The sequence below is a fragment of the Arvicola amphibius genome, chromosome 12, assembly GCF_903992535.2.
Source record: "Arvicola amphibius chromosome 12, mArvAmp1.2, whole genome shotgun sequence".
NCBI lineage: Eukaryota > Metazoa > Chordata > Mammalia > Rodentia > Cricetidae > Arvicola > Arvicola amphibius.
Window position 1 is genome coordinate 32,185,922 of NC_052058.2, and position 26,586 is coordinate 32,212,507.

The 26,586-nt window shown below is 51.1% G+C and overlaps 2 protein-coding genes across 2 annotated transcripts in view; both read right to left on the reverse strand.

Annotated features, from left to right (window-relative positions):
• Positions 1-20,332, reverse strand: part of Chat (choline O-acetyltransferase) — a 47,769-nt gene extending 27,437 nt beyond the window's left edge. The window contains exons 1-6 of the mRNA XM_038348532.1: positions 20,264-20,332; positions 16,313-16,504; positions 15,576-15,694; positions 14,275-14,328; positions 9,587-9,767; positions 7,457-7,634 (exon numbers count right to left, since the gene is read on the reverse strand). Of these exons, the coding sequence (XP_038204460.1) occupies positions 7,457-7,634; positions 9,587-9,767; positions 14,275-14,328; positions 15,576-15,694; positions 16,313-16,504; positions 20,264-20,329 (790 nt within the window). The 5' untranslated portion in view covers positions 20,330-20,332. The remainder of the gene's footprint in view (positions 1-7,456; positions 7,635-9,586; positions 9,768-14,274; positions 14,329-15,575; positions 15,695-16,312; positions 16,505-20,263) is intronic.
• Positions 20,333-24,388: 4,056 nt separating this feature from the next.
• Slc18a3 (solute carrier family 18 member A3) lies at positions 24,389-25,987 on the reverse strand. The gene has a single exon (XM_038309509.1). The coding sequence runs from the start codon at positions 25,985-25,987 to the stop codon at positions 24,389-24,391; it is 1,599 nt and encodes a 532-aa protein (XP_038165437.1).
• Between the last annotated feature and the right edge of the window lie 599 nt (positions 25,988-26,586).

Genomic DNA, 26,586 nt, shown 5'->3' on the forward strand with positions numbered 1-26,586 from the left:
ATGGGGGAAAGGAAATCCTGATCAGGCATACTGTATGAAAAAATGGTTTTCTTTTTTGGTGTTTGTTTATTTAAGCCCTGGCTGTCCTGGAACTAGGTATGTAGACCAGGCTAGTCTTTAACTCACAGAGATATGTCTGCCTCTACTTCCTAAGTACTGGGACTAAAGGTGTGTACTACCATTCCCAGCTATTAAAATTTATTTAAAGAAGAGGAAGAGGAGGGGGAAGGGGAAGGAGGAGGAGGAGGAGGAGGAAAAGGAAGGGGAGGAGAAGGAGAAGGAGGAGGAGGAGGAGGAGGAAAAGGAAGGAGGAGGAGAAGGAGAAGGAGGAGAAGGAGGAGGAGGAGGAGGAGGAGGAGGAGGAGGAAGAGAAGAAGAAGAAGAAGAAGAAGAAGAAGAAGAAGAAGAAGAAGAAGAAGAAGAAGAAGAAGAAGAAGAAGAAGAGGAAGAAGAAGAGGAAGAACTCAAGAATCAGGCAGAGCTCTTCTCCTGGTTCTAACCTCCCTTCCAAAAAGAGAGAACATAAGGATTTCCACTGCTCTAGAACTGCGGGCAAGGGTGGCAATGGGGTAGCAGGGCAGATAAGCAAAAGCCGGTTCCTTAGATTCTTCAGATTTCAAATGCCTAAAATGGGATGCAAAGGCTGGAGAAATGCAGGTCAGAGACATTTTTATAAAGAAAAGTGTGTGTGTGTGTGTGTGTGTGTGTGTGTGTGTGTGTGTAGGATATGATATATAGAAGGCATAGGACTCAAAATGCCCCCAAGGTAAAAGGCTTATAAGTTAGGATGGCACGTAAGGAAGAAAGCCATGCAGCCTACAAGTCTGCAGGCCATTGTCTCTGACTACATGGGCAGTGCCCATGTGGACCTTGGGCAAACAGACCCAGAAATTTCCCCTATATCTAATAAGAGCTCTCATTTAGTGAACACCGTTGGTGCACCAGGTACCAGGCCATCTGCCCGTATTATACCCATGGAGCGGGCTGCATTCTCCACCATGGAATAGGATCCCAGGCTGTGACAGACAAGAACGACGGGTCAACACCAGACCTTTTGCTCTGGACCCCTCACTCCCCCTCTGGATGTCACAAAGGCCTCTGTGCTTCTTTCTACTGCAGAGGGTGGTATAGCCCCAGACCCTCCCTCCCTGGAGAAAGAAAATTGTATTCCGATCCGAAAGCTCAGGAGGTATTTCTGGGCCAATTAGATCAGAGATGCTGTTATTGCTAATGCGTAATTGGTTTTAAAGCCAACAGACTTGCTGAGCTCTGGATGACAACATTTAAGCAGCATTTTGCCCCCTTCCTGAGTGGTTCTTGTAAACCATGACCATGGCCTTATGCAGCTGCAGCCACCTTCTGCCAGCTCCCTCCTTGGAAGCAGTGCCCTGGCTCTAATTGGCTGCCAGGGATAAATATTTACGGGGCTGTGTAAATGGAGAGCATCTGCCTGTGAGGTCTGTTCCCAGGATCGCCACACAGCGCCCAAGAAAGCTGGAGGGCTCCGGGGGCCTCTCCAAGCTGGCCATACTTCTCCTACAAATTGACAAGCGCTGTAGTCTTCCAGACTCAGGGCTGAATGTCTAATTAAATTTCCAGACGACGATAATGGTGTTAGCTCCTCCCGGGTTCAGGAGGCCACGGTTTCACAGTTTGATGGGGAGGAAGGGCCTGTAAGGATGAGCAGACCCTCCTGAGGCCCCAAGGTCATCTTCAGACTCCACCCTCTCCCCCTGTAGTGTGGACCTCAGGCTGGGTAGCTGGGTCCTTACTGTCCCCAGCCACTACCTCTAAGGCTAGGACACTGCACAAGTCATGTGGGCAAAACCTCTACTTCATAAGCAACATGGAAACTCTGACAAAGGAGAGAAAGGCCCAGGTTGCGACCACAAACAAAAGGAGGAGCTTGGTGAGTGGCTGAAGTTGATGTCTGAGGAAGTGGGTCCCAACCATAGCTTCACTGGAAGGTGACAGTATGCCTTTAAAATGGAATCCCCTGGGGCTTGGGAATCTTGTTTTTGTTTGTTCGTTTTCCCCAGCAGTGATTCAGAGGACCTTCTGTTTAGCAGTCAACCTCAGTGTGGCTTCCTGGGCCTCAGGTTTCACTGCTTCTAAGCTATGACAGACCAGGTATGTGGCTCCACGTTCTTTCAGGATGCCTCTCTGGTTGTAACCCAGCACCAAGGCCTCCTAGAGGACTCTTAGCATTGGCCCCTAAGTGCTGGGACCTCCAATGGTACTGCCAGGGTGTGGTGTCTGAGTAAGCTTGGAAGGGGAAACAGCGTGGGCGTAGGGAAGGGAGGGCAGGCTGCTCCCTTAGAGGGCTGTGCTTCCTGGTGGCCCCTGGATCCTCATGAGCCCCATTCAGTGTCAGGGCAGGGGGCTGGGCTCACTGCCCTGGGAGCTCACAGAAGGGACAGTCCTAGTTGAGGGCATGCAGAGGATCTGTGACATGCTCTTGAAGGAGAAAGGTTAACAATGTAGGGGGCTAAAGTGTCCAAGTCCCTGCCCCCTGACTCTCAGCTGGCTGGAGGAGGGCTCATTTTGACCATAGGACACCTTTCCTATGGGCAGTGTCCACAGTCAACCCCTTCTTCCAGGGAGAGAAGTGGAACGTTCCAGTCAGTCTGCTGGACAGCACCTCTCTGGCCCTGTGCCAACACATGAGAGGGAGGCGGGACTCTTAAGCTTCAATGGACAGTTGGGGTCTATGATGTCCGGAAACGGCTCAATAATGACACTGAGTTACTTTAGCCAGTAACTTGGTCATAGACTCCTGCCCTTTGTTACTTCCTGAACGATTCATACTGCTCCTTGCCCTGGGCCAGTTCTCAGCATAGCTAACCTACTATGAGTGCTCCATTCACAAGTTTCAACAGGAGCCTGATGCTCCCAAGGGCTCCCACCCCAGTGCCCTGTATAGCACGCTGCTGTTTTCCTTCACACACATGTATCCATGGCCAAGTCGGGTAGGAGTCTTCTCAGCAACCCCTGCCCCTCATCCCCTTCCATCTGGACCTAGAGCCTAGAGTTATTTTTACTCTTCCCCGAGGCATTGTCTGCATGTTAATACACTGTGACAATCTCTCTCCAACCTCTTATCATGAGTGTCTGGGCTCCTGTATCACCTTCTCCGTCCTCATTCTCTGCCACCTGAGCATCCGTCTGGATGAACCAGTCTCTTCTCTCTTCCTGGACCCACTCATCTCTGACAGAGTAACCACAGCACCCATTGGGGATCCTGTCTCTATTAGAAGCACCTTGCCTTTGAAAGAGCTAATTAAGTAAATGAGGTCTCATCAGCATGGGTCCTAATTCAGCAGAAGAGGGAGGCTAGGTCACAGACCCACGCAGAAGAATGACCGTGTAGAGCTGTCCCTCTCAAGACACAAAGGGATGCCTCAGGAGAAAACAGCCCTGTGGATCCCCTGACGGTGGACTTCCAGCCTCCTAAACTGTGAAGAACCAGAGTCTGTGACACTTGGCTATGGCAGCCTGAGCATGCCACTGTAGCACTTACTCAATTCAGATTCCAGCGTCATAGCCTCTGCTTGCCCTACCTGTCTCCTAACGACAGGCACCCACCTTTCCCGAATCTGAGAAGCTGAACTGTGTGCGCATGCGTGCATGTGAGTGAGTGACTCTTGTAATAATGTTAAGTAGCTTTTTCTAAGATTGAGGGTTTCCAAACCCCCGTGTGTGGGCCCCAAACATTCCAGAAATCTCCACATCCCAGAGGAAGTTCCTTTCCCATTTCCCAAGAGGCTATTTACATATCTCTCCAAAGAACCCCACCCTCACCTCTAACTCACGCTATGGTTCTGCCCATCCCGACCAGGAGCCACCCCGGGGAGCCTCCTTACCCTTCACCATGCCAGTCTTGGACCCTTGGGGATGGGTCTCGGGCCTAACATAGGTCTTTACCGTCTCCTGCTTTCACCTGTGTGAACATTCCATGCCCTCGACCGCTCTCCTCACCGTCAATTTTCTTTACCCCGTTCAAGGCATTTGCCTGCCCACGACTCTGCCCTTGTCTTTCCTTCTAATACTGCTTCCCTGGCTCTTACCCTCTTGGGAAATGTTCTACTATTCTGCTTTTTTAACATTTCCGAGTTTCTGAACAGTCACCCACACATGCTGGGTTTGGTCACTGACCACTTATCAACAATCCCCTGCTGCTGCTTCTACCCACATATGTACTGGTAATTTCTACCCTCCCATCATGGCCTCGTCAAACTCACAGACAATGCAAAGGCAAGGTTGAAGAGCTCCTTTCTTAAGCTCTCAACAGCCTTCCACGTGACTGATCGCTCTCGCCTCCTCCCCTTGCAATCTTTGACTGGGCTCCTGGTTTTCCTGTACTTGCCAGGCTGTTTCTCACTCCTTGCCTTTATCGACTTGACCCCCTGAGACCCTGTCCTGCTTCTGGATGATCTCATCCAGGCCCATGACTTTAAATATCACTTAGGTTCTGATGCCTCTCAAATTTACAACTGTTTCTCTCTCTCTCTCTCTCTCTCTCTCTCTCTCTCTCTCTCTCTCTCTCTCTCTCTCTCTCTCTCTCTCTCCCTCTCCCCGCCCCCTTTCTGGAGCTGCAGACACATATATCTAACATGACACCTCTACTTAGATGGCTCAGGGTGCCTCAAATCAAGTGTGCTTAGACAGGATCTCCTCAGCTCAGTAAATGATCCCAGTGTCCCCTTGGTGGTTCAAATAAGAATCTCAGGGCTCTCCCCTTCATCCTTTTCCTTCCTGACAAGCCTTGTGACCTGTCTAGACTCTCCGAAGCTCTCCACCCCACTCTCACCCCTTGCCCACGCTGTCTGGAAACATTTCTGGAATGGTGTCCCTGTTTCCCTTCTGTGGTGGTCCAGGGAAGATGGTGCCATTCTGGGAGGAATTGGTTTCCTGCTGTGTGAGGACACACTGCCAGCGGCGCTAATTGGATTAATTAATTTGCCCAAGGGGAGGTGTATGTGTGTGTTTGTGTGTGTGTGTGTGTGTGTGTGTGTGTGATCCCTTTCTGCAGAACTTCCTTTAAAAACAGCACTTCCATTCAGAAAGCCAGATCAAGTGCCATTAACAAATTAATTCTGATTAGTGCTGCCCAAGCACTCAGACCTTAAGGCAACCCCGTTCAGTCATCTTGGGCCTGGCCGCCTAATAAAGTGGGAACTATCTGAGCAGCAGAGGTGATTATTTTGATGCCTGTCTCCATCCCCAGAGGGAAAAAGAGTAGGATGTGATTTCACCACAGTCTCTCGAGGGAATTAACTACTTTCAAATTCTAAGTTATTAATTCCCCAACATGGCAGTCATGTCCGTGAAAATGGGTTTGGGGCACACCTTTCTGTAGCCCTCTATTTAGGACCAAATATCCAGCAGGTGCTCGATATTTGGATGAAACAATAATTAATTGGTAAGTGGTAAATATGTCTGGGCCCAGTATCCTTAGAAGCCCTTTGTTGTTTTATTTAACGTGTGTAATTGCACTGCTTCTGTGGACTGCCTTGTAGATATGGGAGTTAAACCATGAGGTCCCTGTCCTACCAGGCCTTATAGATGGTGGCAGGGAGGCAGAGCACTGACCAGACAAGAGCAAAGCTTCCTTCAGCTTGGCAAGTCATTCAAGATAAGAAAATAGGTCAAGGGGACTGCGGGAACGGTTTAGGGGTTAAGAGCACTTACTGTTCTTTCAGAGGACCTGAGTTTGGTCCAGGACCCACCCATGTATAGTGGGTCATAACTGCCCATAACTCCACCTCTAGGGTTCTAGTACCTTCTTCGCATCTCTACGGACACCTGCACTCATGTGCCCATACGCCCACACACGTGGCTGAAAGTAATGAAGAAAGCTTAGGGAGGGCCTGCAGCCTTGACACCAGAGTTGAGCTTGCCACGGTACAAGGAGTCGACCAGGTCTGGAGGAAGAACTTTCTAGAAAGAGGAACTAGAAAATGCAGACACTTATCACCTGGGAGCCAGACCCCCTTCCACCTGACCAGCACAGACACCCTTTTCTCTTCTTGTGATTCCAGGGCAATGTGTCCCTACAGTATGACTGACTTTGTCCACACTAATCTATCTGCCTAGGCGATATCCTCTGTCCCACCTGCCTCTCTCACACATAGTTTCCCAACAAGACCTTTCAAGTCCTATTTGGAAGTGTTTCTCGTGTTCTCCAAAGCCCTGGGGCATTCATGTGGGACCTGCTCTCCCTGGTCTTCATATGGGTAAAGACGGTGTTCTTGTGTACGTGGACTTCCTCTTCATGCCTTCTCCTATCACTGGGCTGCATGGGGGCAGAGGCTTTGTCCTTTCTGACTCTCACTCCCCAGGTGTGTGAGAGTCTCCTCAGTTATACACGCACAGTCTGAATTATTGACTGGTCCTTTACAATCCCTAGCAGTGGGTGAAGACACCCAAAAGTCTGGCGTCTCACTACATGACATCCAACAGAGGCAAGAAAGGAAGCCGTTCATTCCTTCAATGAAGGCTGGCTTTGCTTCCAAAAGTAGTTTCTAGAAGATGATTAGAAGCTTAAAACTGGGGATAGAGAGACAGTTGATAAAAATTGATAAAACTTTGATAAAAATGATTGCTTTGCAAACACAAAGGACCAGTTTGGTTCCACTGAAACCATGTAAAGTTAAAACAAAAAAACCACACTGGGCATAATATAACACACTAGTAATCTCAGCGTGGGGAGAGACTGAGGCAGGTGGATCTCTGGGGCTTTCTGGCCAGCCATTCTTGCTTCCTTTCTGAACTCCAGGACAGTGAGAGATCATGTTTCAGAAAAGTGTGTGTGTGTGTGTGTGTGTGTGTGTGTGTGTGTGTGTTGCAGGGGGCACCTGATGAATGACAGCTGAAGTTGTCCTCTGACCTTCACATGTATACATGCACACATGTGCACCTGCACACACATGAACACACACACAGGGGGTGTAACTAGTTTTCTAACAGGGATGTTTAGAAGCATCATAAGAATAACCAGAGAAACATGCATCAGGTTGAAGATGAAAAGTCGCATGACCAAGAAACCAGGTGAAGAAGGAGCCCAGCCATACTTCCAGAGGGAGGCCCTACACCAGATTCCCATCTGCCTTCTCTTCCAGGGACTCCAGTCTCCAAATGAACATTACACAGCCCACCAGTAAGACATAACTGCTGACTGTCATCAGAACTTACTATTTCCAGATGACCCACAATTCTAGGGCTCCTTTCTCTCATCAAGAAAGCTAGAGAGCTAGAGTATCATTACATAGAATGCAAAGGCATAACAGGACCCTTCTGTTTCAAGGGATCTCCCCACTGTCCCATCCTGAGCTGGAGAGAGTCCTGAGCTCCCCGCTATGGCTGATGGAGACAAGATTGTGTGCTTAACGTTGGAGGAAGAAAAGCTGATGGGCAGGAGGATGAGATGGAGGATGGGCTGGGTGCTGTCGCTAACCTTTTAGGAGGACCATCCTGGCCTTGGCCCACTCGCTCCTCCCGTCTGAAGTCAGCAGGCCGATTGGAGGCAAGCGTTCATCCTCGTTGGACGCCATTTTGACTATCTTTCTCAACTGAGTGAACAGATCACCCTCACTGAGACGGCGGAAATTAATGACAACATCCAAGACAAAGAACTGTAGGGGAAACAGGTCAAACACATCACTAATGGCAGCCAGCCCAAGGCTCCAGACCTTTATGGAGCTCAGGCTCAAGGTTCCCAAGGTGTTTAATGTTTCTGAGTTGTCTTATTTTGGAGATCACCCAAATCTGTTGACTGTACTTTACTCCAAGCTCTCCCTAGCACAGGCCTGATTAAACCTAGCTACAAGAAAGATTCTCTTTTCTTTTCTTTTCTTCTCTTCTCTTTCATTTCCCTTCCTTTTCTTTTTCTTTCTTTCTCTTCTTTTTTTGGTTTCTAGCACATGCAAAATCATCATGTTTGCAGAGAGTCAAGTATAAACTGGTACAACCACTGTGGGAGGGCTGTGTCACTGTCAATCAAAACTAGAAGTGCTTGTCTCTGACTCAGCAGCTGCACTTGTGTATGCAGAGTTTAGCCTAGGGCTTAGGGAAGCAGATTCATGTGTACCGGAAGAATGGGAGATAGTGTGTGTGAATCAGACTTTTTGTATTAGCAAAACAATAGGAAGAGCCTGGGTGTTCTTTTGGAGTAGACTGGCTAAGTAAAATGCGTTGCACAATGAACGTGAACAAACAGCTACAGGCAGAGCTTTGGGTATAGATCTAAACAGCACTAACAACACCAACAACAAACCAACAATTGTAGACAAATATTAAAATAGAAAACCAACGCACAAAGCACTCGGTATACCTGTGCACACGCGTCTGTGCATGCATGAGTTTGGCATGTATGCCTTGTGATGCTGTGATGCTGTAGCTTTGAAAGCCAGGGCCTTGCGTGAACTTGGTAAACAGAATCATTCTTGACACAGCCTAAGGCCTCCTTTCCAGCATATGGACATGAGTAATTGCCCCACCCGCCACCCTCAGGGAGGTCCATGAAGTCTGGTCTGTGGTTGTTTCCAGAAGGCTTGAATAACGTGCTGTATGAAGGCTAAGAAATGCTTGGTTTGACTTTCTTTGAATGAAGATAAAGAAAGGCTTTCACTTTATGATTGGCTGGTCAGAGCGTCACATGACTGGAAAGCAGCCTGCTAACTTTGAAGCCCTCAAACAGTGGTCACAGCTACGCTCAGATAATAAACTTTCCCCAAGCTCACAATTTACTCAAAGGAGCCCAGGAAGAAACCATTACACAATAAGTTGAGAGGGGGATAAGGAGGCAGGGATGGCTGCCAAACTTAGACTTTCAATGTAAAAAGGCAGAAAGACCCCCCTGAACCCTACTTTTTGTCACAAAAAATATTTTGTGAACCATCAGCATACAGGATAGATAGTGTGCTGGGCACTGCGACAGGGTTGGTAGCCTTCATGCTCAGCCTGTTCCCTTGCATGGGGACCCTTCCCAGCTCTGTGGAACTGTGTCTGAAATCCTGTACTTTAGGCTATAGAGCCTGTCCTTGGGCAGCTGGTAGGACTTTACATCCTTTTCCCCTTACACACACCATCAGCCTCCCTAAACCTCATCTTCTCGCCTGTCAATGCAGACTCAAAGGCCCCCTCTACAGCGTCATTGTGAATAATTAAATGAAGCTAATAAATGTAAGTTCTGGACCTGCAGTCTTACACATGGGAGGTCTTTTCTGTTAGTTCATACTCTGTCCATCCATCTGGTCTCCAGGAAGGATAGGGACTATATGAAAATGAATAGCTCATTGGAGATGAAGGCCCATTAAATGGGTTTTCAGCCTGACGGCTTCTCAGGGATAAGAACTCAGGGGGGCATTCCCTAACTGAATATTCTTTTCATTCTTAAAATACAGTTGCCAGAGCAAAAAGGGAGTCCTACTTGGGGGGCACCATGCCCCAAGCTCAGTGGATGACTCAGGGAACCAGCCTGTGGTGAAGGAGCAGGAATGGATGGGCCCTGTATGCCCCCTCTGTGAGCCACTATATGCTCCCCACCCTCTCAGAGTCTGAGAGCCCATGACAATAGGCCACTTACCTGGTTGCGGCAGGCCACAATGACGTGCTCAGGCTCAGGCATGACGCTGCTCTTCTGGGCCACCAGTGTGTCCTGGGTATGGCCAGGAAGCCGGTAAGAGGAGAAGAGCCTGTAGTACTGCTTCATACAGAGGGGCTGCCCTGAGAGTTGGCCCTTGGCCGAGTCCGTAGGGAGAGAGTGGCTGGAAGGGGAAAGCACAGAGGGGGAGGCAGGCAGGTGTGAGAGGATGGAGGAGGAGAGAAGGCGCTGGGATGGGCTCTATGGGTTTTGCATCAAATCCAGGGCTGTGTGCATACCAAGCAAATATGCCACTCCTGGGCTACTACTACCCCATGCTTTCTTATGACTAGGCTAAAGGTACACCAAACATGTGACAGAGCTCTTCTTCAGCTTGTGAAGTAATGGAATGTTCCATTTCCCCAAATCTCCACAACTCCACCCTCATCCCATGCTCAAGCAATATATGGGTAATTTTTGCCTTTTAACCAACCCCCATGCCTTTGTTTGCACTAATCTTTTCTTGGCACACCTTTCTCCCTACCCTTGTACTCCATTGTCTTTTTAGAAAACTCCTTCAAGACTCGATTCTTTATTAGCTCTTCTTGAAAACTTCTTAAAGTTCAGAGTAGAAAGTTCTTTTTGTCATATGGTTTATGAATGATATATCTATTATTCCATTTGTCCACCCACCCATCCACCCATCCACCTACCCATCCATCCATCCATCCATCCATTCATCCAACATTATGCATAGCTAAGTCATCCATCTACCCATTTGCCTATTTATCCATCAAATCTATCAATTCATCCATGTATCCATCTCTCCAAATATTCATCCATCTATTCATCCATTTATTTACTCATCCACCCACCCATCCATCCATCTATTATGCATTTTTCCTTCTACTATTCAACCACTCACACACCCATCATACACCTATCTAACCATATATACATCCACTATCCAACCACAACCATCATTTATATATACATACATACATACATACATACATCTGCTGTGGAATATTATTTTAACTAGGCAAAGAAGTGTTATATTTGTTTATGCTGCAGAATATTACTTTAACTGTGTAAAGGTGTGTTACTTTTGTTTATGCTGCATTTGTTTAACTATAAAGATGTGTTTCATTTGTTTCCTCTTGGGTGGCTAAGGCATCTGATTGGTTTTAAAAGGAGCTTAATGGCCAAGATCTAGGCAGGAGAGGGATAGGCAGGACTTCCAGGCAAAGATAATAAATAGGAAGGAAAATCCAGGCTTAAGGGAAAAATGAGAGAAGAAGGAGGAAAGAACGAGGGAGATGCCCAGGGCTAGAAGCCAAGCAGCTTCCAACCAGCAGACATGAGAAGCAGTGAAGGTAAGATATACAGAAGGAAAGAAAAATAAAAAGCCCCGAGGCAAAAGGTAGATAAAGAGAAACAGGTTAATTTAAGTTAAAAGAGCTAGCCAGAAACTAGCCTAAGTAAGGCTGAGCATTCAAAACTTAATTCAAAATTATTAAGTCTGTGTCATGATTTGGGAGCTGGTTGGTGGCCAAAAGAGAAAGCCTGGTACATCCATCTACCTAACATCTATCCATCATATGCTTATTCGTGTGCTATCTGGTCATCCATCTGTCTTCTGTCAACACACCCATTCTTTTATTTATTTATTTATTTATTATGTATACAGTATTCTGTCTGTGTGTATGCCTGCACACCAGAAGAGGGCACCAGACCCCATTACAGATGGTTGTGAGCCACCATGTGGTTGCTGGGAATTGAACTCAGGACCCTTGGAAGAGCAGGCAATGCTCTTAACCTCTGAGCCATCTCTCCAGCCCAACACACCCATTCTTATACCTCTGTCATGCATTAACCCAGTGGTTCTCAACCTGTGGGTCACGACCCATGGAAGGGGGCTATCAAACAACCCTTTTACAGGGGTCACCTAAGACTATCAGAAAACACAGATATTTACATTATGATTCATATCAGTAGCAAAATTACTGTTATAAAGTAACAATGAAAATAATTTTATGGTTGGGGGACCAATACAGCATAAGAAACTGGGTTACAGCATGAGGAAGGTTTAGAACCATGGCATTAACCCATCCACACATATGTCTATTCATCCACACATTAACACACATGTATATATCCATTTATTACATATGGATATTATATATCCATCTATCCATCCACCCATCCATTCTCTAATTCACCATCTATGTGTCTTTTGTGGGTTGAATGAGAAATGCTTCATCATAGGTTCGGGCAGGAAGCCAGGGCTAGGGGGAAGTTTCCTGAAAGTCTGCTTGATTGTGCTGAGCCCAAAGGGTAAGAAGATTCCAGACAGATGGGCCAGGTGGAGTGCCCACAGCACTGCCACACAAAGCGAGGATATTCCATGGAAATGTCACGACTGACCTGTGGTAAGATGAATGCCAGGATCCCAAAGCACCTGTAGCAATGCTCAGGATTTTATGCTAATTGAATTCAATACTAAAAGATGTGGTCTTACATTTTACACCTTCATAAACTTTGTCTAGTGACTACTTTTTGGTTGTATTTCCCAAAATTTGAAAATCAAGACCCTTCTCCAGAGATAGTTTGAGACTGACCAGTGGGCCAGGGGAAGGCAGAAAGTAAGCCGGCAGGGTTGCAACCAAGTGAAGGGTGAAGGAAAGGCTACAAAAATGAGCAGGGCCACCAGGTAGGGTTTGGCAGCTTATGTCTGGGACATTAAAAAGGCCTTGGGGCTTTGACATGCAGGAACATGATTTGAATTCCATTTGCTTTTCTTTCTTTTGGGGCTAAGGGTTGAAGCTAGGGCCTCACCCATGCTAAGCACACACACCATCACAAAAACACAGCACTCCCAGCTCTGACTTTTGTGTGGTTGTGCATGTGATTTGGTTTGGTTTTGTCAGTACCGGGGACTAAACCCAGGACCTCGCCCATGCGAGGCAAGCGCTCTAGTGCTCTACCACTGAGCTGTATTCCCAGCATGTCCTGTCCTGTTTTGTTATTCTTAACAGTCTAACTTCTATAGGGAGAGGACCAAGTCTGTCTCCGGAAGCACCAGGAAGAAGGCTGTAGTCAAGGTGGGGAAGCCATGTGGGCCAGCTAGGAAAGATGTCTGGGAGCCAGCTGGGGTAGGTGGTAGCCACTTCTGAGCACATGGATGTGGGGGTGGAGGAGAGTGGCCACAAGAGACTCGTGGATCTGCCAGTCCAGGTGTACTGCCACCTGTACTGAGAAAGCAGGATGGGTGAGGGTTGAGTGCTCATGGGAGAAGCAGAGCTCACTGGGCCCCTTTGTAATGACCAGGAGATGCCCCAGTGGGGATGCTGCCTGTTGGGAGCAGGTAAGAGGCCTAATTTCCGATCACCTTCCCCCATCAACACACTAAAATTTGTAAATGACCGAAGTGTCCTAGCCAGGCACTCTTTCAAATGTTCCAGCCTTATGAGATTTGCAAGTACAGGACACAAGAACCTTTATGTGAGCTTGGATGGAAACAGATGTCTTTGTGTGTGCAGGTAATGTGCTCTCTCTCTCTCTCTCTCTCTCTCTCTCTCTCTCTCTCTCTCTCTCACACACACACACACACACACACACACACACACACGCACATCTGCATACTCGTGTGAGAGTTGGGAGTCTAGCCTGCTGTGATGGATGGCTCCATGGTCCCTGGGCTCTGCTGCCAGGGTGGGAATCTTCTCTCCTCTGCTCTGCAGTAAGGGTGCTGAAAGGGGCAAGCTCTCTGAAGACAGAGATGGTGTGTGAATGAAGAATGCATTCTAGAAGGCACTCCAGAAACACGGCAGAAAAGGGCAGCCCAGTATGGATAGAGAGCTGTCAGACTAGCCCCAAGTCAACGCTCCTACCACTGTCTGAAACAATTCAGATTCAAGTGTGCCCACCCCAGGGCCAGAACCTCGCCTCTCTTCCCCTCTTCCCCAGAGGGAACGTATGTCTTAGCTTCTGCCCCAAGGATGGGTAAACACTGACCTGGATCCACACAGAACAGAGTGAAGGTTACCCCTGTGCCCTCCTTGCCCTTCTGCTTCTTAGCTGTGTGGCCATGGATAAGTTGTGAAACTCCTCTGAGCTTCCTTCCTTGTCTATGCATAGGACATTGCTCTTCTTCCAGCCCCTGTGGCTCTTTTCTCTCCCAGTGTCCCTAGGGCCCTGGAATTGACTAAAAGAGGGACCTTCCTTCTAGAATGGAGAACTTACTGCCTGAGCAGCTCCAACAAACTATCGGAGTAGCCGGTGTTCACTAACTTGGGGGGCATTTGGACACTAAGGCTCGAAGCAGGGAGACTATCATCCTGTTGGCATCGTTTCCCTTATCACCACCTCCTCCCACACTGCTTCCTTCTCCACCCTTCCTGGGAGCTCCAGACCCGAAGTGTCTAATTCATGCCACAGGCAGAAACAAGAACAATTTCAAAGGTCAGAGGAAGGCAGCGCCTACTCAAGGAAAAAGAATGCTTATTGGCCAGATGGGCTGGGCGCAAGCTATCCTGATGCTGGGCAGTGGGCAAGGGACACCACACAGCTGGATAAAAGAGCAGCTCCCTGCTGCTATAGCTCCCTGCATATCTCTCAGCAGGAAGACAGATGTGGGAGGAGACCACCGAGCAGGGCCCTCCCCCTCCCAGGCTGGGCACCCGGCCTACCTGTCCAGCAGAGCCTTGTAGCTGAGCACTCCAGAGATGAGGTTGGCTGCAAACCTGCAGGGACGTGGAGAGACCTAGGGGTCCTGTGAGCCCGTCACACACTCCCCGCTCCCCACCCCTCCTCTCTCTCACTTTTCCTTCCTCCTTCCTAACTTCCTCCTCCTTTCCTTTCTCCTCCAGCGCTCTCCCTGCCCCTCCCTCCGCTTCAAACTCACTCATCTATCGCCTGCCATATGCCAGGCCCCGTGTGCACTAATGGGATGTGGGTCCTGCCGCCCTTCCCCCCAGTGCTGTCAATCCCACCACAGTCTTGGATTAAAAATGGTCCTTCAGTGAGGACTGGGAATGGCTTCACTCTGGGGGTGGGGAGAGGAAACCAGAATCACCTTGAGGAGAAAGAGGTGCCCAAAGGAGTGGTAAGAAAGGGAAGGTGAGGGGTGGGGTTCTCCGGGGCAAGGCCAGCCCTGTGACTGGATCTTCTGGGAAATGCAGTCTCCTGAGCAAGCCTGCAATTTGGATCCTTTTAGTGGCTAATGAAAAGGAAAGTGAGTCCTAGGAGGAATGCCTCAGGGACCAGAGCCAGGGGACAGTGTCATCTTAACTGTCCATGGACAATGAGGCCTGGCTTAATTGCATGGGGTGGGGGAAATGCCCCTCAGATGCAATTTGGAGAACTGTCCTCAGATTCTATCCATTCTCATTCTTTCTTCTTGGAAGAAGGGGGTAAGTGGGAGCCTGGGCTGTGCCTATGTTCACCCCCATTGAAACATTAAGAGGATAAAATTCTGACAGATTCCAAAAGGGAGGCCCTTCTTCCCTGCCAGCACCCACCACTGCCACCATTCTCAGGGCACCTATGGGCCCTTCCAGCAGCTCACTGAGCTCTGAAATTGCAGCAGATGGCAGCTGTGCAGGCGGGGAGGGGCGTCCCTCCTCCAGGAGTCTGTTTGGAGCAGGGCTCCCGGGGACACCTGGAGCAGTGTATCCCAGTCAGGACTGCTTTTAAATGACAATTCATAGACCCAGCAGGGTCAAAACCGCTATGTGGGTCCCTGGGGCCCATGACCCCCATTAGTGCCATCAAAAAATGTGTTTGGGGGCAAGACTATGAGCTTATTACTGAGTACCACCATGCCTAACCGCCCTTTTGGCCTGATGGTGCCAGGAGCTAATGTCTTATACTGCTTGGCCCAGCAAGCTCAGCCAATGCACAAGCTCTGGCCTCTCCTTCCTGGCATGAAACAAGGCCCCAAATCTCAGTGGTTTCCTCTGCGGCATACCCAGTAGCACCATGGCCTCACCTTAGCTGGTCATTGGTGTCCTGGAAGTGCTGCCGAGCAAAGATCACAGCGGGGCTAGAGTTGACTGGCAGGGCTAGGCGGTTATTGAGATACATGTCATTCAGCCAGTATTCAGATACCTACGGAGGAGCACAGGGAAGGGGTGCATTACATCTGACCCCCAACAAACCTCTCATAAACAGGCACCCATGCTGGCAAAGGTCATCAGCCCTATTCTGACTACCCTGGATCAGCACCCAGCCCTGTGGATTGATCGTTCATTCATTCATTCATTCATTCATTCATTCATTCACAAATGCACTAAGCCCCAGCTTGTGCTGAGCCTGCATCTTGCCGTTCATCCAAGCCTGCCCTTTATCTCTACCCCATATTGTTTCCTTTATTCCTTCCTCTTTCCCCATCTTTAGTGATAACATCCCTGTCCTGCCTGTCCTTGTCGTGCCTCAGTCCCACCTGTCACCCGACTCTGCCTCTAAGATCATCTCTATCCCACTCTTTCCCTGTCCCTAGATCTGGGCCTCGTCTCTCCCTATCTCTCGCTTCTGTCTTCACCTTTCCCTCTCTGCCCTACACTTTCCCTTTCTCTTTCATTTTGCCGGCCTCTCTCTTTTGCTACCAGTCGGTTCCCATCTATCGTCCTATCCCAATCTCCTCCCAGTCCCACCGACCTATTACCCTCACCCACATAATCTCAGCTTCTTCCTTCCCCCTCCAGGAATCTCTTAGCAGCTCCTTACCCAGTTAGCTGTCTTCTTCTGCCTCTCCAAGAGTTTTTCCTGCAGGGTCTCACCCAGACCACCAGGGGCCCCAAATCGCTTCACAATGGCCTGGCTCTTCCTGAACTGTTCCTCAGGTACCAGGTGTTGCATGCACTGCAGGTAGGTGGCCAGTGTTTGCTGCAGTGGGGGCACTGGCAATTTGGGTAGGTCCTGGAAAAGAGGGTTCATGAGTACTCACTCCCTTTCCTTAATGTGGTCCATATTTGTCCTTGAGTTGATGCCAGGACAGGTCCCATTCTGTCTTATCCACTCCCCATTCTGGAATCCGTTTACTGGGTTTAGTTCAGCACTCATGTAAATTAAAATCCTCCTGTTTGCTGTCCCTGGCACTGTACTATGCCTAGGTCTCAGGGAGGCACAAAACACAGATGATAGGGCTGGACTCACACCCTGCCCCTGCCATTGGCATCCACAGGTCCGGGTTCACACCTGACCTTGCTGCTGCTCAGTTGTATGTCCTTGGGAAAGTTTCCTCCTCGGCAGGGGCAGGGCTCTTCACATGAAAAATGATGCTCTCACAGGATGGAAGGGATGACAGATGTGGATGTGCTTACAGCCCATAAAGGATGGGTCTGGGATGAAAGATCATTGGCGAGACTGCTGACTGCTGGTCACTCTTCGTGTAGGGACTCTTCCAGCTGTGCTCCAGGGTCTGTGAGTTCTCTTACAGAGAGATCCGACTGGGTTAGGCTAGCTTTGGGTGGGGACCCAGCTTCCTGGGGGTAGTGGCAATTTCTGCCCTGTGCTTCTTGTTTCGTGTTTCCAGGTGTAAAACCCAGGCAGGGGGCTGGTTCCACGTGGGGACTGGAGTCAGGTAGGAGACAGTGTAAATCTTTCCTGCCCAGATCTCTCCAAGCCTTGGGTCGTTTTCATCCATAAGATACGAACAGTAAGTCTTCCTACCTCATGGATCGCAAGAAAACAAAAAAATAACAGTCTCCAATAAACTTCTACTGGGTTTGGTTAACTGGCTCTATCCATCCAAAGGGAATCTCAAGAAGAAATCTGTGGTCTCTGGGCTCCAGGGGAGGTGAGGACAGAAAAGAACCCTCACTGGAATCCGCCTATAGGGGCATGGCCTATTCAGTTAATCAACCATGATTGCCTAGGGGTCTTGTGTGCTTGTGTCTTCAATGTGTTACATAGCCAGGGTGAGAATTTCTGACCATACAGTTGAGAAAACTGACCCACAGTGTGAAGAGACTAATCCTAGGTCACGTCTTAATTTTTAGTCAATGTGTTTTCCCACCTCTCCTCCCCTGCCCTGCCCTGCTCTCCCCTCCCCTCCCCTGCTCTCCCCTTTCCTGCCCTGCCCTCCCCCCTGCTCTCTCCTTCCTTGTCCTGCCCTCCTCTTCCTCAGGGCCTTGCACACGTGTTAGGTAGACATTGCTGTTAAGCTATAGCCCCAGTTCAGGTCTCCTCCTTTCTCTGGGGGTTACCTCCCCTCCCCTTTCTGCTTTTCCCTCCTGTTTCCCTCTCAGCCCTTGATGACAGAGAGGCCATCTTTAATGCCATTGCTTCAATTGTTGGCACACAGCAGGGTGCCTTTCTTCAGGGGTTTCTTGTCTGTGAGGCGGTGAGTCAAGTTTCTCCAGGGCTTGCCCGCCCACCGCCCACCCCAGTGGGCTGCTGAAAGCACCTGTCTTCTCCTGAGGTTCAGCCTTGGGTGGTGGCAGAACAGGTACTGATGCATGAATATGTCCCCACCTGTCCAATCCTGTCTCTGGAACTCACTGCTCTGGCTAGAGGTGGAATGCAGCATCAGCTTCCGGTGCTGCTGTCCCCAGGAAGACTACAAATACAAGGGTGGGTCTGGGCAGTTTGGCCCACTTCAGGCAAACCAGTTGACCTCCCCTCAGCCACTCTTGTTCCTCCTCTTATCTTTATGGGGGTCTGTGTGGATGGGGCGGGCAAATATCTCCAGGAAGCATGGTCGTGTGGCCAAGAGTGGTGGCAGGTTTGACTAGAGTGTCCGGCTTTCACTTGTGCAGTCTGGGTGAACGGGAAGCAGTGAATGGCAAGACGCACAAATCTCAGTTTAGGCATCTCAGCTCCAGGGATCTCAGATCCCGGCACGGTTCCTCCTGTGATTGTTGCCGACCTCCGGCCTTGTGAAGACTCAGAATCCTGCAGTCTGCATATTTCCTTGGCTGGCTCCTATGAACCAGGCTCTGCACTGGTCTTAGAGACAGAGTCTGTCCTCCAGGAAGCTACATACCAAAGCAGAGGAAGAAGAGGAACATGCTGTAGCAGCAGAAGCATGGAGTCAGCTGTAGGAGTTGGGGGCAATGTTAGGAGCAAGTTCAAGGACAGAAGACAGAAAGTTCTGATAAGGCTAGGCAGAGGAGCAAGAAGGGTGTGGCAGAGGGGCCAGCTCATGTAGGAACTTGAACTGAGATGCGCTGCTATATCTCTGGAAGGTTAGATGCAGCGGGAGGGAGGATGCCTTCTCAGGGAGGCTTCCTGGGAAGGGTAGTGTTGTTTCAAGGCAGTGGAAAAGATGATGCTTAATGGTCCTGGGCCGAGCCAGTGGCTGCAGTTGGAACTGGGATGTGCCAGGGCTTGGGGAGGGGATTCAGCTTTGCCTAGGCAAGCATGCTGGACTTGAAGCCATCTGAAGTAAAACTTGGGGTACAGTGAAGCTGGGAGAGGGGGAGGGAGATGGCATCTGACTGGTGCTGGGGCCCCCCCTTGGACTTGAGATTAAGCAGTGTGGTCACCTGCATTCCCCAGCAGCCTGAGGCTATAGCTGGCATGTAGAAACTGCCTTTGCCCCAAAGCATTGACTCCTCTCTTGGCCCACAAGGTAATTAAGAATGAGATGAAAGCCTGGCACCTTGACCTTCATGTTGAGTATGTTCCATTTACTTTGGGTCAGACTCCTGCCTGGTTCTGCATGATAACCACTCAAGGAATATCAGTCTTTAAAAACAAAACAGCAACAGCAATACCTAACCTAACTAAGCCCTCTGCATGGCTGAGAGCACAAAGACAAGAGGAAATTAACCTAGCCAGGTGGTGGTGGCACACACACATACTTTTAACCCCAGCACTTGGGAGGCAGAGGCAGGTGAATCTCTGAGTTCGAGGACAGCCTGGTCTACAGAGTGAGTTCCAGGATAGCCAGAGCTACCCAAAGAAACCCTGTCTTACAAAAGTAAGACAAAACAAAGAGGAACTTTACCATCTCTCACAGAGTTTCCAGTGCTCCAGAACCTACAATGGTGCCTAACTCTCTCCGGTCATTGTTCTAAACACCAGTTACCTTGCCATTCCCCAAACAGCACCATCCGAAGCCTTCCAGAACAGATGCTCCTTCAAATCAGGGAAATTACCCGTAATAAGGAAGCTTCCCTCTGGACCAGGAAAACTTGGAAACCAAACTGCTTCCCCCAAATGGCCACAGAAGCAACTTCTGACCATCTTGCAGAATCATAGGTAATGATCAACAAGACCACATCTTGATCTTGATCAGGACTGTTGAATTGCACATATTTTTGCTCCTTTGCTGGTTTGTCTTCGAAAACCTTCAGTTTATGAGCATGCCTTGAAGACAGACTTAGAATCACTGGACCCCTTTACCTGTTTATCTTCCCAGTGTGTCAGTTGCTCGTTTCTTTTATCTGCCTTTTGGCCATATTGCCTCCTTAATTGATATATTGAGGACAGATGGCTCAGTCTGGCCTGTAGGAACTACTAGAACCAGAGCTCCAGTAATAGGGCTACTAACCCTTCAGGCCCAATCAGACCCCTCTGAAGAACAGGACAGGGTTGCACTCTAGCCTTCTGCCTAGGAGAATACAGAGCTGGGGAACAACCGAAGGGCCAGTTCCCCTCAAAACTGTCCTGGGAATAAGAGTGTGTGAGAGGAGAGACGAGGTTAAGACACATGGATCAGAAAGAACTCACCAGCTCCTCCTGGCTGCTAGAAGGCTTTGCAGCCATCTTTTGGGAGGCCTTTTCCAGGATGGGCATCTTGGTGATTCTTGCTCCAAAGTAGCAGAGCTGTAGACGTTGGAACAGAGGAGAAGAGGCATCATGGAGAGCCACCTAGGTCAGAATGAAGCCCTCACCCTCCTATACCCATCCAACCACACCGGAAGGACCAACCACACCAGAAGGAAGCCAGATCCAGACACTAGTGTGTCGGGAACTCAGTGCCACTGAGACTGCCATCTCAGACCTGAACCCTGTGTCCCTGACCACAGTGACTTCTCTGAATCCTGAGGCGAGAGAGAATGCATCTTCCTTGAGCCACCAGCTGGAACCTGCTTCTCTGGAACTGCTGTGACTTAAGGCTTACTGACCACTCCGAGTGGGAGGAGCTGGACTTGCCCACTCCCAACCTACCAGGCTCAGGGCACTAGCTTTGGTTCGCCTGGAATTCATCTTATACACACTCTGCTGGTCTCAACTTCTACCCAAAGCCGTAGTTCCTCAAGGGCAAAGCCCTACCAGCTGTGTTCAGATCTCTCTCTAGGATGCCTGGCCTGAGTCAGGTATGGAGTATAAGGGATGTGAGTTCAGAAAGCCTCCCTCCCCACATGTGTATGAATAGTGTGTGTGTAGGCTTGAGGGTCCTCAAGTCTTCTGAGACTCTGTATTCTGTGTGACATTCTGGGTTGCTTGAGGACTCTGAGGTCTGCTGGCAGTCTCTGGACAGCAGGCTTCAAGAGTGGGGACAGTGGGAATATGGAAGGGCATGACACCGAACAGTAGGCAGTGGACCCCTAGGCTCTCCTGACCTGGGAAAGAGATTAATTTGGAAGGTAAAGCAGAAATAGACTAGGATAAGAAGGGCACAGGTCAATTTTTTTAGAGCTGTGGGATCCATCCTCTGCCCCACTAAACCAAAACCTGCACAAAACCTACAGTCAAGATATCTGCTAACCTACCCTTTATTTTTCCCCAAGAGGCTAAAGCAGAGATCGGCAGCAGCCTCACTCAGAGTTAAACACAACCAGGTGCTGGCATCTACTCAGTTCATCCTGAGGAGACACGGATCAGAAAGGTGGAAGAACCAGACCCAAAGATAGAAACGTCTGCAAATGCATGGTCCCGGTACACAGAGAGTGTAAAGGCCTTGCAGGCTTGTACATGTGCCGCCAACACAACAGTCCTTGAGTCCAACTGTGCCTAGAAACTGCTGATGAATATGTGGGTGTTCTGTTGGTTACTTTGAGGGGTCAACCAAGCCAAGGTCAAGTTGATAAAGGTTCTACAGATTATTCAGCCAATACTTCATCTTGTGCCATCTCAGTAGTGGGAAGGGGAAAGACTGGCCAGGTCTCAGGAGAAAAATGGACCCCTGCCAGCTGACATTCTGATGGGTGTCCCCAGTTTCCCGAATCCCCCAGCTCCTTCCTCCTTTGCCCAGGCTTAGAGAGTTTGATGTTTTTGTCTTCCTGTGTTTTGGTACTCTCCCATTTCTGCTTCTGCTGACCTGACTTTTGGGGGTTACTGGGAGAGGTCTCTGCTCTGCCATGAAGATCCAACACCAGTCTGATCTGGCTGCCCAGACTCTCTGCTTTCATTCCTGCAGAAGTGCCACCTGCCCCGCTGGCACTTCCCACCTTCCCAAGAATGGCTGGAGAAAACTGGGGCCCAGGGATGACAGCGACGGCCCCTGGTATTGGACACCGAAGCCACAGACCTTGGGTTTGGTAAATGTTAGTTGAAGTAAAAAATAATGTAGGTGGACGGGAAAAATGAAGAGAGTCCTGAGCCTGATAGCCAAGCCCTTCCCAAGCTAGGTTTCCAGGAAGCAGAATCCCGCAGTCTCCTGGATGTACCCCGACGACCACTGGTGCCTGGGACGCTGGGGACTCTGAGAATCTCGGCGCCTTTGGTCCTGAGAGCTGTCCCTCCGTGGACAGCTCCTCCGGAGGGACAGTGCCTAAGTCCGCAGCGCTCCGAGGCTCAGCTCTTTGCGCCAGCTCAGGGCTGCCCAGCCCTCCTCACCTGCTCTCCTGGGCTGTTCTGCGCCGAACCGGCGCTGCTCCACACCAAGCAGGGCTGGAGGCGGCTGTGTGAGCCAGAAGGACCAGGGGAGGGGGTGGCAGCAGCGCCAGAGATTGGGGCCGCAGCCTAGGTCTGTAGTAGAGCCTCCGACGACGTTGCCGGGTCCCAGCAGCCGCCGGACTGACAGCAAGCAAACCAGCCCCACCTCTCTCAGCTCCCTCCGCTTCCTCCTCCCTCCCCTTCTTTTTTCCCTCCCCGTCCCTCCCTCTCTTCCTCACTGTCCTCTGCTCCCCCCACCCCACGCCCCGCCCTGCGATTTCCATCCTCTGTCCTCAAAACCTGTCTCGGACAGCTTCCCGGATGAGTTCATGCGCTGGCATCGCATTTAGGCCCTGAAAAGGGGCACAGAACATTGTCCTGCTGATGCCCATCACCCCACCCCAGCCTTCCCCATTCCCCGCTTCCCCATCCGCATGGTCTCCTGTGCAGCTGCTTATGTAGAACCCTGCTGGAGAGTTTGGGTCAGAAGAAAATTTGCCCCCCCCCCCCCAACAAGCTAGACCAGGCTGGGCCTTCAGCACCCTTTAGAATATTATAATTGATGAGTTTAATGGCCATTCTGGGGCCTCCCTTCCTTTCTTTTACCACCCCATTCTTGTAGACTCTTTGGGAAGGGAAGAAGAGACCAAGGAACACAGACTTGGTCCACTCTGGTGACAGGCAGGGACTCAATAAAGGTCCACCTGCACTTCTCCAGGCAAAGTACCCCCTCATTCATATATATATCTCACATATATATCTCACATATATATCTCACACAAGCAGACTCATAGACAAGGACAGACAGACAGACAGACAGACAGACAGACAGACAGACAGAGAGATACACACCAATAGTACACACACAACTTACCTTAACCCAACTGCCTCTCTACCCAGAGGGCTCCACGAACAGGCAGCAGGATCCAGGAATGAGTGTCTTGCCGGCCATCCAGGTCTCCACCATGGGAAATGAAGGGTGGGAAACTTCCCTGACATCCCTGAAAGGCCACTTTCATTCTGGACAGGGCAGGCTAGAGATTGGCACCAGTTCCCACATCCCCATTCATTCCTTCTCCGTTCAAACTGGCACGACTGAGAAAAGTCAGACCCACGGGCAACCCTTCTCCCATTCCTCAGATAATAGAACCTAGCTCCTTAAGGAACACAGACCTCAGGCTGGAGCCCTGAACACTGGGGACTGCCTCTCCTTCTCTGCAGAAAATAGCTCCCTCTTGCTCCCTTCTTGACAAGATGAGATCCCAGTGTACAGGAAAACCCAGCTCAGGAACTGAGAGCTCCTGGTGCCAGCCGTCCTCCAAGGCCAGACACATTCTCAGGCTCCCTCGGGTGGAACCTCTAGGTGCTGCACTGAGCTGGGAAAGGAGGGATATGGCGAGTGTGTGTGTGTGTGTGTGTGTGTGTGTGTGTGTGTTTCTAGGTATATACTAGAAGAGCCCTATTTGAGTTTGTTTTCTTTTACTAGGCAGCAAAGGAACCTATGGGCTCTCATTTCTCCTCAGGCCTGGATTGAACACATGAAACCCAAGCCAGTCTTCTCTCTCCTCAGGTTTTGTACCACACCACCCACCCCTCATCAGTAAAGAGACAGCCGCCTTGGACAGATATGGTTTATTAATTCAGGCCGGAAGCACCGGGGTGCAGCAGACCAAGTTTGGCACTGGAAAGATCCACAGGAAGGACAAACAGTTGCATGGCTATTTTGGGGCGCTGGGTCGGTGGTCGGTTTTCGCCCGCACACCTCTTCGCCTCTGCCACGAGGCCAATAGCTAGCTTCTCACGCCGCCCCCCCCGGCTTTATTCCCTCAACGGATAAGAGAGTGTGTATGGGGAGGGGGGTTAGATTGAGATGGGACCCCAAGAAGGGACTCCAGCAAGGGAATTCAAGACTGGGGAGGGTACTAGAGTACTTGCTGGAGGAGGTGGACCCCAAGACATAGTTGGCCAGTGCTCTTGCAGAATGACCGTCTTGACCTAAACAGGGAGGGTAGGTGGCCTGGAGAAGCGGGTCTGCTAGCTGCGGGTATAGTAGCTGTAGTCGTCCTCACAACCATCAAAAGGGCCAGGCGGGCTGCAAGGTTCACCGCCGTCGGTGCCCTGCACCGAACGCTCACGCAGGCGCACCGCATCGTACAGACCCTGCGGGGGTTCATCAAGCAGCACATCGCGCTCGGAACGCGAGCGTGTAAGGAGACCCACGTTACGTAAAAGCAGTAGGACCGGTGCGTAGAGCAGGTTGGCCAGGCCCATGCCAAGGCTGAGCTGCTCAAAGCCAAGGGAGTGGACGATATGGCCTGCCACTATGGGCCCTAGCGCGTAGGCCACAGAGTAGGAGATGTCAGCTATAGCATAGACGCTGCCATAGACTGATACGTGGCGCACGTCCACTAGGAAGGCTAGCGTGGGTAGCAGCGCCGTGTCCACTAACGCGATGCCGAAGCAGAGGCCGCAGAGCGAGACCACTAGCGGCGCGAAAGAGCGGCAGGCAGGCACGACGCACGAGCTCACTCCAATCACCGCCAGTCCGAGAGCGCCATACAGCCACTGCAGGTGTGGATAGCGCGCGGCAAGGCGCACAGTAAGATAGACGCCCAACACGTGCGGCACGAAAGCCGGCAGCCAAGCCATGCCCATCTCCCACTCGGATGCCGCCATTGTGTGCTTCATCCACGTGGCTATGGTGGGCTCGAGGAACGCAAGGGGAATGTTACAGGTCGTGAGCGCGCCGGCTACCACAGCGATGTAAGGGTCCAGCATGAGGCGATGGATAGGTGTGCCCACAGGCAGGTTGGCCCGCGCCCGAGCCGCCGCCGAGAAGGGCTTAGCAACCGCCAGCAGTAGCAGCGCGTCGAAGAGCGAAACGGCCGCGAGCACTAGAAAGGGCACACGTTTGCCGGCGAACTCGTAGAGGATGCCCCCAAAGGGTGGCGCCACCAGACTTCCAAAGCTGATAAAGGCCAGTGCCACGCCCAGGGCACGACTGCGCTCAGGCTCCTCTGGATACTTGTCGGCGATCATGGCGATGCCAGACGTGTCCGCGAAGGCTGAGCCCAGGCCTTGTAGACTGCGCGCAGCGAAGAGAGTGGCATAGTCCTCTGCAAAGGCAAACATGACCGTAGAGGCGAACATGACGCCCAGGCCAATAAGCAGCGGCACGTCGTAGCTCATGCGATCAATGAAAGGCCCGCTCAAGGGGTTCACCAGAAGCTGCAGGATGGCCTTAGAGGCAAACAACACCCCTATCTTCACATCTTCACTTTCTGTGGGGTAGCGAGGCCGCAGGATTGACCGACCAGACCCGGCAACCGTCGGGGACGCTGAGGTGTTGGTCAAGTAGGCGCTGGCATTAGCCTGAGTGGGTGGCGGCAGGGTGGGTTCCAACACCTCAGAGACCAGCGTAGGGCTCTCGCTTCCCCCTCGCATGTGGGCGATATAGTCGGGAACAATGGGCACGATGACCATGTACAACATGTTGTCCAGTAACAGTGCAACGCACACGATGACCAGCACCAGGCGCCGCTGCCTCTGGGGCTCTTGTAGCGCGGCTCCCACCGCTTCCGACAGCTTGGTGGCCGCCGCACGGGCCTGAGTGGTTGGCGTGGTGGGTTCCATGCCCCCACCCGCTGCTCTTCCGAAGATGCCTCCGCCGGAGTCGGCTGCCGGCGTCCCGCAGTGTGAAGGCTAGGGGAACAGGACTTCGGGGGCGCGGTCCTAGCCTCGTGGCGCCCCCTGTGCTTCAGGTGGCTGTGGGGCTCATATCCCCGAGCTCAGAGAAAAGCAAGGACTGTCCCGCGCGGCGCCGCTGCTCTTAGCTGCTCCAGGGACCAGTTGCCTCTGTTGCAGGTGCAACGGCGGAGGCGGGCAAGCAGAGGAGCTGAGGCGAGAGACTGGACGCGCGGTGCCCAGAGAGCGTAGGAGCAGCCCCTGCTGCGCAGAGAGGCCGTGTGCGCCCGCCCAGGGGCATGCTGCCACCGCCCGCCGTCTCTCCAGCCCCGCCGCCTCACTCCCCTCCCCGCGCGTCCGCTCTTGCCTCTTCCTCCGCCGCCTCTTTTTTTTCTCCCTCCACTTGGGGCTATGACGCGGTGAGTCTCGGCCTCCGAGTGATGCCCGGGCCACTGGCGTCGCTCATGCTAATGCGACGTCGTCGGGGCGGGGGCCGGGGGCGGGGCGCGTCCGGGCAGGGGTCCGCTTCCCAGACGCGCCCAGGCAGG

What these genes read in the sequence shown, in the direction of transcription:
- Slc18a3 (XM_038309509.1), bottom strand. Translation starts at nt 25,987, where the DNA reads ATGGAACCCACCACGCCAACCACTCAGGCCCGTGCGGCGGCCACCAAG.